Source organism: Falco peregrinus, chromosome 6, assembly GCF_023634155.1.
Source record: "Falco peregrinus isolate bFalPer1 chromosome 6, bFalPer1.pri, whole genome shotgun sequence".
Lineage (NCBI taxonomy): Eukaryota > Metazoa > Chordata > Aves > Falconiformes > Falconidae > Falco > Falco peregrinus.
The window spans coordinates 85,948,332-85,962,227 of NC_073726.1; the positions used below are offsets into that span (position 1 = coordinate 85,948,332).

The 13,896-nt window shown below is 43.1% G+C and overlaps 1 protein-coding gene across 3 annotated transcripts; it reads right to left on the minus strand.

Moving 5' to 3' along the window:
* Nucleotides 1-1,743: 1,743 nt before the first annotated feature.
* GPR161 (G protein-coupled receptor 161) lies at nucleotides 1,744-13,553 on the minus strand. 3 transcript variants are annotated; one of them, XM_055807136.1, is made up of 7 exons: nucleotides 13,492-13,553; nucleotides 13,297-13,388; nucleotides 12,770-13,199; nucleotides 11,527-12,251; nucleotides 9,893-9,997; nucleotides 6,444-6,563; nucleotides 1,744-4,453 (listed from the first exon to the last, which is right to left on the minus strand). In XM_055807136.1, the coding sequence occupies exons 3-7, from the start codon at nucleotides 13,135-13,137 to the stop codon at nucleotides 4,206-4,208; spliced, it is 1,566 nt and encodes a 521-aa protein (XP_055663111.1). In that variant the 5' UTR covers nucleotides 13,138-13,199; nucleotides 13,297-13,388; nucleotides 13,492-13,553; the 3' UTR covers nucleotides 1,744-4,205. The 3 variants fall into 3 exon arrangements, with proteins under 3 accessions (XP_055663111.1, XP_055663112.1, XP_027638213.2); XM_055807137.1 differs by having other exon boundaries at nucleotides 13,297-13,409; nucleotides 13,509-13,548; XM_027782412.2 differs by having other exon boundaries at nucleotides 12,770-13,388.
* Between the last annotated feature and the right edge of the window lie 343 nt (nucleotides 13,554-13,896).

Here is a 13,896-nt window from a genome sequence, read left to right on the forward strand (position 1 = left end):
TGAGGGTGCTTACCAAGCCAAACTCTCTGCCAACAGAAAGCAAGCAAGTCAGAAGTTTTAAAACACTAATCTTACGCCATAGTAATTTGTATTTTGATACTGTTCTGCAATCTCCAAAAGCATTTAAATGCCATCCAGTGTGATTAAATAGGTTTTTAGCAGAAAATAAGCTAGCCATTATTGTAGTTTAGGAAAGATGCAAGGACACAGAGCCTCTCTTTTTATGGAACAGGTAGTCAAGTGATTTGGACAATCCTGACATCTCTCAAAGCACCCAACATTCAACCTATTTGCACGTTTCTTTCTACGCTAGCAGGGACAACAGTTCTGACTATTTTGAGATGCTATTCTGAGCTCTAGGCAAACAGGGATTTTGATAATAAAAACTATGAAACACAGTTGTTGGCAATTATTAAAAAAAACAAACAGGCAGTTTATTTCATTGTAAATGAACTTTCATGGCTAGATCACTCTCACTCCACAAGGCCAAGAGAGACCACCAGAAATAGCCATGTTATTTAAAAAGGTCAAGCTGGTTGTGCACTGTTCCATCTTAGGCAAATTACTTTCTGGGTAAAAGACAGGCACAATCTCAGGCAGGTAAAAACTGAGCATCCCCAAATGCAGAAGGTTGTATTACCTTAGGGGTGATTGTCTCATATGTGGCTTAAAGCAACTAGCCTGTGCCTAGGCTGAATTCCCTGCCTTGGACCGTTTTCCTAAACCATCGAAATATTTTGCATTTCTGCTGTGAGGGGATACCATATTCTGATACCTGTCATGAGTAAGAGAAGTCCCCCTGGACACCAAACCAAAAAAAAAAAAAAGGGAATAATGGGTGCAGTAAGTGACCTTCTGCTTCAGCTGGACTACACGATGGTTGCAAAGAGCTGTAGTGTCCTGGGGTCCTTCCACACCATGCGATGCTGCAGCTCCCATCAGTGATGCCCACTGCGTGCTCCTTCCTCATTTTCCCGATGGAATCTCTCTTAAGCGCAAACTCTTAACTGATTTCTCAGGTTTACTTTTATCGGATGAGGAATAAACAAAACCCTGCTTCATCACTGTCACTGCCAGAGGCTCCACCAGCGGGCTGTCCCGGGCACTGCCCCCGCTCCGGCCCCAAGGCAGCGCGCGGAACGCCGGCTGAGGGGGAAATCGCCTCTTCTTCAGGCATCGGTTTCGTTTCTCCATTATTCCGACCGATACATCCTTTGTTCCTTTACCCCCGCAGGTTTTTAAGCGCTTTGCCTCCGGCCCGGCTCTCCGCACGCACAGGCTCCCCCCAACACCGCACCGAGCCCACCGCCGGGCGGCAGCTGCCACGCCCCTTCCTGAACCCAGCCAATCAGACCGCCCAACCAGAGCGGCGGAGCCAATCGCAGCCGCGCCCTGAATTCACTGCTCCTCGTCGCTCCCGCACCCCCGCAGGTTCCGATTCATAACGCCGGGGAAAGGGCGGGAAGAGGAAGGCGCGCTGCCATTGGCGAGAGGGCAGCCCGATGGGGCGTGGCCAGAGGCAGGGGGCGTGGCCTCCGCTCCCCCGCGTTTCGGGCGGTACGCGATGACAGGGCGCTGCTCCGCGGTGGTGGCACCAGCCCGACGGTGAGACCAGCGCTCACCCCGGCCTGCCTGGTGCTGCGGGAACGGCCTCCGCTGCCAGGCTCGTCCGTGAAAAGTGAAGTACTCCGAAATAAACTTAAGTTGTAGTAGCAGAAGTATAAACACGCAGCACTGACTATCGGAAGCTGGAAACGTTTCTTTTTTCTTCTGTATTTAAAATGGGGATTACAATTTTATAAAATGCGTGCATTTGTTCCTGACTGCTTTTGTTAATGACAATTCAACTGAGATAATGACTCTGGTAGTAAGAGAATTATGGAAAGGTTATAATGTGTGTACAAAAGGATTAACAACATTTACACTAAATAACAGATTAGCAAAATTAACATCGACAGCCAAATTCAGTCATGGTGTAAACAGATGCAACCCCACTGACTTGCCTGAAGGCTGAATTTGGCTGAGTACCTGCGTGAAAAACGTGACTTTTACACACTAGTAACAATTTTGTGCTTTCACACGTGCCTTGGTATTTTTCCTCCTAAATATACACCGGTTTAGGCTAGCACCACAACACATACGCGCCCACGTGTGCCCTTTTCACAGCCACAACTTTGCTCAACTTGTTTGGAAGCAGGAATATGAAATAAAAGGGACACAGATAGAATGCTTCAAGCCACCCAGGGCAAGTGTATACTTTACGGAGCGCAGAGTACTACAAGCAACTGTGATAGCAATGATGACCTCAGCGCAAGACATTTCCTGGCAAATACTGGGATTTTTCTTTTTTGACTGAGTGCCCACAGGTGCCAATTTATCTAACGTACTAGAAGCAAAAAATACCAGAGTGAGGCCCTCGCTATTATTAGTCATTTCATTCCTGCATTATGCAAAGAACCACCTTACTGGTGCTTAAGTGTTCTTGCTTTAACAACCTGTTCTTAATCAGTAAACCATGTACTGAATTTTAAGCATGCAGTTATATCTTACATGGGAATGTAATGGGATTCAGGCTAGCTCACAAAGTCAAGCTGCTTTGTCCAGAGATGGACATAAGCTCATGTGGAATACAATTCTGAGTTGGGAACACAGACAAACAGGATGTCTAAATACAGTACTGGACTGAGGCTCTGCCACAGTTTGCTTCTGTGCTTGCAAATGAGTTGCACACAGCCATAATTTAACAAGTATACACCCAGTTTTTGCCCAAATGGAAACATCCTGCCCCTGATGTCCAAACAATCTGCAGCAAAAAACTCATATAAATCACTTCTGGGGAAAAGTGAAGGCTAGGGCGAGCAGACACAGAGTAAACAAACGCAAATCCTTGGTCCTTAAGTCCGTTTGCTACCGACACCCACCCCCAAGATATCACCCTATGCACTTAGGTCTCCCTCTCTTTGAAATAAGCAGTAAGGCAGGGCTGTAACCCCCACAAGGTAAGGAAGGGACCAGCCCAGGAAGGCACAGAAAGGTTCCTCAAGCCCACATGCTTGTATGATATACCTCATCCCTCTTTCCGTAACAAACTTTTCTACCTTGCAGCTTGTTTCATTGCCAGCAGCTTGACTGTGGCCGAGTTCCCTTCTTTGGCAAGCAGGGCTGATGAAACCTCCCACAAAGGCCTAACATGGTAATGTCTGTACAGTGCTTAAGAACATGCAAAGTGCAATGTAAGTGCCAAATGTTCTCATTTTAGAGATTAATGAATTAATACTCCAAGAAATAGATGCACCGAGGTAACTATAGCTTAAATACTACATTCCCTCCTGATTAAAAAAAAACAACTGATAGAAATTGTCTTTCTAGAAAAGATGAATCCTGAAGTGGTAACACCTTATTTATATTCTGTCAAGCTTACCACAGCTGTAGAGTACCATTTTAGTAAAAGCAAAACTGGGGAAGTGAATTGAAGTTCTCAGAGAAACTAAGAACTCTGCACTGATGATTCCCTCAAATATAGTCTCTGTGATGTTTCCAGCACAGATCTGCTCCCATCTATTACATCTAGAGAAGCTGGTGTCTTACAACACAGAAGCAATGCACAATCCAATTTCAGATCTAGTAATGTGACTGCTGAACAGCCAGAAACACCCACTAGCAAGGGTAAGTATGACGATACTCTACATAAGCTCTCCGAAAAGTTCAAGTTTTGCCCTTATTGAAGTCCATGTTCCTCATTTGGGAGTCTCTGACAGAAAAGCTGCATGTGGTATCCAATGCACGACCTATCAGAGCACTCCAGCTATTGAGTATAAACTGATTATCCTGGCGGTCAGAAAAGGATCAATGCAACATTGAAATAAACACTGCATATACTTCTCCATTTTCATTCCTGTATCGGCTTTGGCCAGTAATGGACCCAAGACTCAATAGACTAATGATCTGGTTGATGAAACCAAACCCTGCATTCCTATGCACTGTGTGACAGATTTAAGACATGGCACAAGAGTCATTAGCACCCTAAAGAGTAAACAAACACTGCTGTAAAATGTTGATTTAAGTACCAGAATTCAGCTGGTTTTCAAGTGCTGAAAAAACACCGACAGCATCCCAAAAAGGTATCCTGGTTCTGTTGTAACACTAACAGCTGTAGTAGGTCCTGCTTAGTGGTTTCATTCAGTTTTCTTACTCCAGTGCTCCTGTCAAATATTCCCTTCATCGATGCTCTGCAACTTAAGTCTTTGGCTAGCATGGGGTCTGATACCACGCCGTGTGTTCATACTGCTTCCTGGCAGAGTCCGCACAGGGAACAGAGCTCCTGGTAAAGCATCTTCCCCAAACAAGCTGATTTTCACATCAGCTTCAATAGCTCTTGCTAAACTGGATGCGTAACTGTCCAGAGATTTATGGACTTCGGCTTTTACATGAAGAACAGAATTCTTTGCAGCTTCTGGAAAAAAAAAGACCAAAACCCAAAACACCAACACATCAGAAAAGTAACAGTTGATCAGTATGGCTGCACAAATGCTTGAAGACTAACACTGATCCTTTTGTAAAGGTATAATCATGCCTTCTGCAAAGTAACTAACCTACAGAGCGCACGTACTAGCAATAGCCAGGATAACCAAATGGTTCATAGAACATAAAGGTTCAGAGTGACCTCGATAGGTCAAGCAGAGAAAGACTGCCTCCAAGTGAAAAAAAAAAAAAGATCTGATGAAACAAAGTGCTTATACACATTTAACTTAATGAATTAAGTTTATGTTGAATGATTTTCTGAATCTGAACCTGTGCACGCTGGATTTTTTTGGTCTTAATTCAAATGAAGTCAACAGCCTGATTTCTGCTTACTATCTCGAGTCCAGGATCAGGGACAACAGGAATTGTCTGGCATCAGGCAAGACATCCTGCAGATGACAGAAACAAATTTCTCAATTTGTACTTGCCCTGCTGTAAGCATGACTTACAGCCTTACAGCAATTCTCAGTGCATTTGAACTAAGATCTCACACTTCACTGACATGAGCAGTGCAGTCTAGGAGCTATTTTATACTATGTTTTAAACCCAAACACCAGATGCTGTGTTTATGGATTAACGGCACCCAAATTTCAAGTGCTTCTTCCAAGCAGTGATTAAAATCAGCAGTCTGCTGTTCTTAGGCTTAAATTTGTTCCAGCCACACTGTGGGAGCCACTTCCAGTGGGGAAGCCACAGAGCTCGCCATGCCAGGACAGGTTGAAAACTGCAGCTGCAGGCAGTAGTATACTTCTTCCCAACCTTTTATTACCTTGAATACACCTGCTCTTCAGTGTTGATGTAGTTGTTTTTGTAGCATCTATATAACCACCAACACATTGAGCAACACAGGTGTTCATCCTAAACACAATTCTTCAGTGAGGCACCTGAAATAAGTTAAAGTCTCAGAGATTCTGAAAAACCTGAGACATACCAGAAAGAACTGCTAAACCTGTGGGGAACTTTTGCACTAAGGCCTCCTCCTTTCACTGCACTGCACAAAAAATCAGATGTCTGCCCCTACATAATCACCAGAAAGATAATGGGAAACGTACGATAATGTAAAAATATCATAAAAGGAAATAATCAGCTCACGCTGGGAAGAGGGCAAGAGTGCATTTTGCCAAGATGTTTGAAAAGAAAGGTTCACAGGAAGAGTCTTCTCATTTCAGAATCATAAAAAAATCAGTCAGGTTTTATTATTACTTGACTCTTAAAAACATTCTACTCATTTTTGTAGTGTCCACAAACATTTGTGTTTAATAAATCCAGTTATTACCAAGTCTACTAGTCCATAACTATCAGCTTAAACTAACTTTGCCATGTTTTACAGACGATCACAGCACACAGCAACACTTTGCTAGCACAGAATCAGAGTTGACTGAAAAAAGTGCATGTGGTTCATCTGTTTTCCTCTATCTGCTGAGAAACATACTCAGTAAGTGAAGTAAAAGTTAAGTTAAAAAAAGTAAGTGAAACACAATGAAATTCTATTCAGACCATTGAAGTCTGTAAATGGAAGAATTTCAAGTCTGTGAATGACAAAGTTGAGAGCAGGCAGCAAATGAGAAACGTTGGGATAATGGAATCAATGTATGAGGGCAGGAAAATGTATTCCCTGAGAAACACAAAAAAGACTGCAACAGCCACCAGGTGAGTAGAGTTACAGAGAGGATACTGCTGTGCAACATAAATAATATGTATGCAGGGAACCCCAGTTTCTAACTCTTTTCCCTGCCTGTTGTTATTTGAGAACTGCAAGAAAGACCTGATCTTACTTTCTGTTGTGCCTGCTTGAATAGTCAGGTCTGTCAAGGTGAACAGTGGTCAGAGATGTTTTAAAACAATTCTGAAAGACATGGGAGGCTTCCTGAGCAGGCAATATAGGTAATTCTGAGTTTTTCCACATTTATCCCTAAACCCACCTTTAATTTGCTCTATTTCATCTTCAAACGTCACTGAACTCCTCCTTCGAGGAGGACAAATGCAGTGTGGGGCATGAGGACCATCTGAGCTATAATCTTCAAGAAGCATTGCATCTGTTCCTGAAACAAAGCAAGAGTTCTCAAGCAAAACAGAGAAACAATATGATAAAATATTTAAGTGGTGGCAAAAACTCTTTTGGTCCATAGCAGTTCCTTCAAAGACTGTCTAAACCCAGCTTCTCTGAGTAAATTTCAGCCTGAATTAGAACAGTGCACAGAAAAAGAATGAAGTCAGAGTATTCATTCAGAAGATTTAGAAATCTTTTCTCATTAGCCATCTAAAAACCTCAAGAAGCTCTGAAATGCTCAGCTGCAGAGCTCTCAACAGGACAGCAGACATAGGTGAAACCTTACCTTTAGTAAATAAAGGGTAAAGTTGAGGGCAACTTTCCCCATTTCCTGATTAAGAGAAGAGGCTAGCAGTGGCTACCTGAGAGGCAGACGACCATAGCTGCTAAATATCATGCTTGTAATCAGACCTGGATGGAAATCTGAACTGGAGAATTTTTCTGTTCAATTTAGTTTGTTTCTAATCTATTTTGACTTTCTTGAAATGTATTTTAATGGGGAAAAATCCCTTGCTGGTTGGGAATGATTTTTGTCTGGTGAGTCTTTTTTCCAGTTTAGGACTTTAGTTTTTGGGGTTTTTTTACCTTTTTGTCTGGTGAGTCTTTTTTCCAGTTTAGGACTTTAGTTTTTGGGTTTTTTTTACCTCCCTGCATTTGCTTTGCACCTTTACAATATAAAACAGAGTTTACGAGCACAAGCAAATTCATCTTGGCATCTCTGCCACATCTTTTGTTTTCACACAAAGGGCAAAACTGCAGCCTAGACCTCCCTTGCAATGCTGGTCTCTGCTGTGTAAGGGAAAAGCAGAGCAAGCATTTAGGGGAGACACTAGGACAGTGCTGAGTAAGCTGTCCTCAGGTAAGCTGCTACAGGAAGACACAACTTGCACACATTCGATGTGTGACACTTTACTATCAGTCCATTTACTCCTGTGATGTGACAACAGGCCTAGGACAAAGAGCCTTCACAGGTTTCATAACTCCTCCGGATGGTGGCTTCACATCTTCACCCACTTGACTGCTTTTAATCCCGAATATATTCTGTGCAAAAAAGAGGTGTTCCAGCACCCATTTTACAGAAGTGAAAGACATCACTGGGGGTATACCTCTAGACAACACACTAGCTGCTCCACAGCTCTAGTCTTTGCTGACAATTCATTATGATATAGATTTTTAAGGTGAAACTTGCATGTTATGTCTTACATCTCCCTGCAGCGCACAAAAAAGAGAACGACTTGCTGCCCTAATACACAGTTCCAAGTAAGCAAACAACTTCTGTGCTATTCTGTGAATTAGCTGGGTTTGAGGCTGTCTACTGAAAACAGTCCACTATTACTGATCTGCAAGGGTATCACAGCCTCCTCAGAAACAGTGTGCAATGGAAGGGTGGCACTAGGAAGAAAAAGCTACTTTCTTCCATGGAGCAGAATTTTAGTGGGTTTTTTTCAAATGCACGAGTTCAGTGTGTTTTTTCAAATGGGGTTAGTGAAGAGACTAGCCCTTTATTCTTACAGGCTGGATCTTTGTCCTTGGAATAACTGATCTTAAGGCAGTATTTCTAGCAATTGGGACTGAGGTCTCCATATTTTGTGGCAGCTGACACCACTTGGATTATTGTCCTTTCCTGCTACTTCATCTGTTTTTCACATGAAGAGCCCAGCTTCTGTTTACCAGGCCACAGGATCACATACATCAATGCAGGCAGCATTGAAGACTGACTAAGACTTCTTTCTGCTCTTTAGTTCCTCACAGTAAAGGCATCCAGTGAAACAGTATTTCAAAGTGGGTCCTTGTGTATCCATTCCCAGGCTATGGACCCTCCATAACAAACAGTGGCACTTCTAACAGCATTTGGTATGCATTTAGTTTGTTCATTTGTTTAAACTGATCAATACCATTCATCAAAAGGTGAAATGAAAGAAAAAAAAAACCTCACAATATCCTCTTAGCAGAGGCAGTATCCTGGTTTCAGCTGGGATAGAGTTTTCTTCTTAGTAGCTGGTGCAGTGCTGTGTCTTAGATTTGGTGTGAGAACAATGTTGATAGCACCCTGATGGTTTTAGTTGTTGCTGGGTGATGTTTATAATAAATGAAGGACTTTCCGGTTCCTTAGGCCCTGCCAGTGACAGGGCTGGAGGGGCACGAAAAATTGGGAGGGGACACAGCCAGGACAGCTGACTCAAACTAGCCAAAGGGGTATTCCATACCACATGACATCATGCCGAGTATATTAGCTGGGGAAAGGAAAGGGGGGGACACTGGGTGTTATGGCATTTGTCTTCCCAAGTAACCGTCACGCGTGATGGAGCCTGGCTTTCCTGCAGATGACTGAACACCTGCCTGCCCATGGGAACTAGTGAATTAATTCCTTGCTTTGCTTGTGTGTGTGGCTTTTGCTTTACCTATTAAACTGTCTTTATCTCAACCCATGAGTTTTCTCACTTTTCCAGTTCTCTCCCCCATCCCACTGCTGGGGGAGTGAGCGAGCAGCTGTGTGGTGCTTGGCTGCTGGCTGGGGTTAAACCACAACAGGCAGGTTTACCAGGATGCTATTCTCCTTCATCACATGCAGCTGCAGAATACCCATAACAGTCATAAAACTACCAGCCTAAAACAACTACCAAAATAAATCCTAGCTCCACAGACTTCCTTTACAAAAGAAAGAAACAAACATCTAACACCAAGGAAATGTTAGAAGATCACCCTCTGGTGACTCTAGAGCAGAAATATTCTTTAAAGTAACTGCAGTGCAGTTAAGGAGTGGTAGCTGAATTAAATGCCAAAAAAAAAAAAAAAATCTAGCTACAGTTCTGCACAGAAAATTACTAGCGAAACTCTTTTGCCCTTTTCCAAATCATCTTCAATTGAGAGATCTCAAGTAGTGACAAAATCATAAGCTGAAACCACCCTAAGTGTTTATGTTTAGACTGCAGGATGAGCAAGACAAACTAGGAAACACACAAGCACATTCTCCACAGAACTTCGTTGCTCTGTTCCTTGTGGATACATGTAAACTCCCTGAAGAATGACAGAAACTACAGGAGAAGGGCACAAAAGCTGCGAGTCCTGTTCCCAGGACACATTATTAAGGGAGGGTCATCATTCCTTAGAGGAAACAGTATTTTGCAAGTAAATATATTGACAGCAAGGAAGGAAAAAGCAACTGCAGCAGTTTTGTTGTAACAGCTGGAACTGATACTTAATGTCATCCATCCACCAAGAGACATCTGTGTGTGTAAATACAAAATATCCCAGAGATTTCCGCCAAGTTACAAGTGCAATCTTCTGCCCAAAAAGAGAGAGCAAGAGACTTTTAGTTACCTGAATCCTGTGAGCAGCTGAAACCTGTCTCTCCTGTGCTGCTGCTGTTTCCTAATGGTCGCCCACCTGCCATGAGGGCAGTGAGATGAGGAGATAGCCCCAAATCTGCAAAAGTGTTGTTCTTGTTACAAAATGAATGTTTAAAGGGTCTGCTATAGTAAAAACCTCTTTGGGTAACACCCACTCTACTGTTTTTATTATTCTACATATAAAACTTACCTTGCTGATCCAGACTGCACAGCATCTAGACTTCCCATCTTTGAAATCCAGTCAGCAGCTTTCAAATATCCTTGGAGTCTTCCCATATGGCAAGACTCCTTTCTACCTGCACCATCTCCCTCCCACTCTTTCTGCAATTGCATGTATTTTATGTGCCAGATGGACTGAACACAGGATCATACACACTCCAAGAGATTGGGGATATTTGCCAGACACCTTCTAGACAGAGAATAACCTGGCAGCCACCAGCAGCTGTGACAGCCCATTAGTGTGGCAGGAAGCCCGTGAGTGAGGCTGGGGCACAGCAATGCCTGGCTTCTTTCAAATCTCCAAAACAAGAAGAGACGAGACTCTAGGGAAAGTGCTGTCCTTGGATCCCACTTCAAGATTTTGTTGTGGGTTTGGTTGGGGTTTTTTCCCCTCCCTATCAGCCTCGAGCTAAGACACCTGATAAATTTGAAGTTGTCAGTTTCTTATCGCATGGAAAGAGAAAGAAGTTTCCTGTCTTTCCCTCCCACCGCAGTTCCCAATGTATTCATCCACAGCATCTCATGGATACAGATTTCCCAAAGCTCCTGCAGTTTGTCATGTGGCTGCAGCTGCAGAACTCTTTCATTTAGATGGGTCTCTCCCAGCGATCCCAGGTTGCAGGAAAGACAACAGATGCCTTGCTGCTTTCCCCTTCCTTCTGCATTTTAGATCTTCACTCCCGATTAAATAACTTAAATTCCTGCCTTCGCGTGAAATATCCCAAGGGACCCAATGAAGATGTTTTTGGATGCTTCCGAACAGGACCAGGGAAATTATTAAAAAAATAATAAAAATCAGAATTTTGTTGCATTTCTACTTAAAAAGAACCAAAACCACACCAAAACAAACTCTGAGCCAATGAAGCTCTCAGCGGGCAGCTCAGGGAGACACCAAATAGTTTTACTCTTTTACATAGTTTTACTTTGTTTATGATCTTTTCTTCACAGTCATTAAGCCTAAAAACCAAATTTACAGATATAGTAAGGCCAGTGTAACTTTAGTGGATCTCAGAGTTGTAGCACAAAGCCAGGAATCAAAGAACAAGCGCTGCAAACGTACAACTAGTAGTGTAAAAACCTGGGTAACATAAAACAACAGGCATATGAAAGGAAATACTTGAGAGAGAAAAAAATAAATGATCTGTTAACCTCATCACTAGGTCTTCTCTAGCAGAGAAAATTTTACTAGAGAGGAGAAAGAGGTTAGCTCCCACAAAAATATTCTCCTTTCAAGGGTCTATGATAACCTGAACAAAAGACTGCTGAAACTTCCAGAAACATCCCACTTTGTTTACAGAGCCCTGAAACACGCCAAGAAGAAGCGGGCATTAAATCTTGCTCTTACTGGTATTCAGGAAGCATGTCTTTTACGGCCAAGCATCTTACCTGTGATCCTATTGGAAATGCTGAATAACCTCGATGTCCTGTGTCGCTGAACAAAGGACTCACGATAATACCGATCCCCAAAGCACATTCCTAGTAGTTCCTTGCGCACTGTCTTGTTCCACAGTCCATAAATTAGTGGATGGCAAATGGCACTGGAAAAGGACAACCATGTAGCTAATGTCTCCAAGGCAGGGGAAATACTATTTTTTCCCCAAAGCGCCTCTGATGTAATTACTACCATGTAAGGCCCCCACGTAATCACGAAAGCACCGATGACAACCAAGATGGTTATGAAAGCTTTGCACTGGTTGGCTGAGTAGACAACCCCTTGGAAAGCATTCCGTCGGCTGCCAGAAGAGGATGTGGAGGTGCTGGAGTTCTTCCTCCCATTCTTCTGGGAGTCCTCCTCCACAATGACGATGCTACCACAGTGGATTTTGCGGGCCTTAATCCTTGCCACGCGGAATATGAATCCATAGCAGATCATCATGACCATGAAAGGCAGCAGTGCGCACCAGATCTGCCAAAAGGCAGTGTAGCCAGCCTCTTTATGCCAGGCCACCACACACATCCACTTGAATTGGTCAAACTCTAAAGACGACCAGCCAAAAAGGGGAGGGAGACAGCCAATAAGGGAATGTAGCCACACATACACAAGAGCTACCACTGCTCTGTTGCCCGTTATCTTCATCGGGTAAACCATCGGGTACAGGACAGCGTAGTACCTGGTGGACAAGAAAAGTGTCAATAGAACAAAAGACATACAATAAAAAAACCCCACATTTTAATGATGTTGATAATTGGTTCTCTTTTCTCCAAACCTCAAAGTGGGCTCAGGGACCTTGTTATAAAAATAATTACATATAAAAATACGTATCATTGCAGTCAAGATTGTAAAACTTAGCTGAAGGCACATGTGCAACTATTAAAACTGTCCCTATATGTGAAAGCATGCTTAGGATATAATCTGGAATTTTAAGTCATTATTGTTTCTCAAGTAGTATGTTATTTTACCACTAATAGCTTTAAAAAAATCTAGATGCATGTCCTCATTTTGCATATTGACGACTTTGCTTTCTTCTGTTCTGTATCAGAATTTCACAAGGGGCTGAAGAAAAAATAACACTACAACAGTAGGCAGTGTTACCCACTGCGGTGCTTCTCAATTCTATGAGCAGCCAACAAGTCACTGTATGGAATGAGTAGGCAATTTGTTAAGACTCATTAGAAAAGAGCTGCTCACCTGTCTATAGCTATGAGTCCAAGAGTAAGCATGCTGGCTGAGCTGATCAGCATGTAGAGCAGGGCTGAGAAATTGCACCAAACAACTCCGAAGATCCATTCTCGCCTGATGGAGCTGGTGACAACAAAAGGTAGCACCAGTACAGAGAGTAGAAAGTTGGAGAGGGTCAGGCTGAACACAAACTTGTTGCTCAGCGTGAGAAGGTAAGATTTCCGGTACAGGGTGATGACAATCACCAGGTTGCCCAAACAGATGAAAATAGCAATGACGATGATAGCGATGGACTCTGTGACTCTGACCGCCCCATCTTCCTGCGTGGTGAGGTTCCTCAGGCCCTTCACATTGCTGAGGGAGGAATTGCTGCTCATGGTCAAAGCGTGCAGAGCTGGAGCAGCCGAGACATGCTGAGCAGCTGAGACATGCTGAGCAGCTAGAAGCAGAACAATGCTCAAAAACATTCAGGCAAGATTTCTTCAAACTCTCTTCAAAGACTGGAGGCTTTTTTGCCTGTGTTAATTAAAATTTACCTGTAGGATGCAGGAAACCATTTTAGATGGGAAAGCAAAGAGGCAGGAAATTGCCTGTGGGTACACCAAAGAGGTCAATAACGGTGCCAAGCCTAAAACAGGGAAGAAACTGTCTGAAAGACAAAAAGAGGTGGAGGGGAAGAAACAAGGAAGAAAATTAGCACATTTTACTTTTAAATTTTCTAAGGATCTTACTTGTTTCCAAGCCATACTTGCCAGCTGTGCATCTCACCCAGTCCCTTCATCTAGGCTGTGAAGAAAGAATGTCACCATCAGTCCTTGTTTCTCTCACTTTAAAAAAAAGTGACTTTAAAAAAAAAATCTGCAGTTTGATCCTGATTGTTACTTTGTATTCTGCCTGTGCAGCATTTGCTGGTGGTCTGTAGATGCCCGGCTAGTCATATCCTGCTGACTCTTTCTTAACAGTTGCTCAGTAATGTTCAAAGAGTCAGGGATCGCTGCACATGCTCTCCTACCACCTCTTCTCCCTGTCCATAATCACCTTAGCCAGAACACCAATTCTATTTTACTGCCAAAACTAAAGGACTGGGAGAACTGAGGCTCAAAAGACACCCCTGTCGAGAAATGTCTGAGAAATTT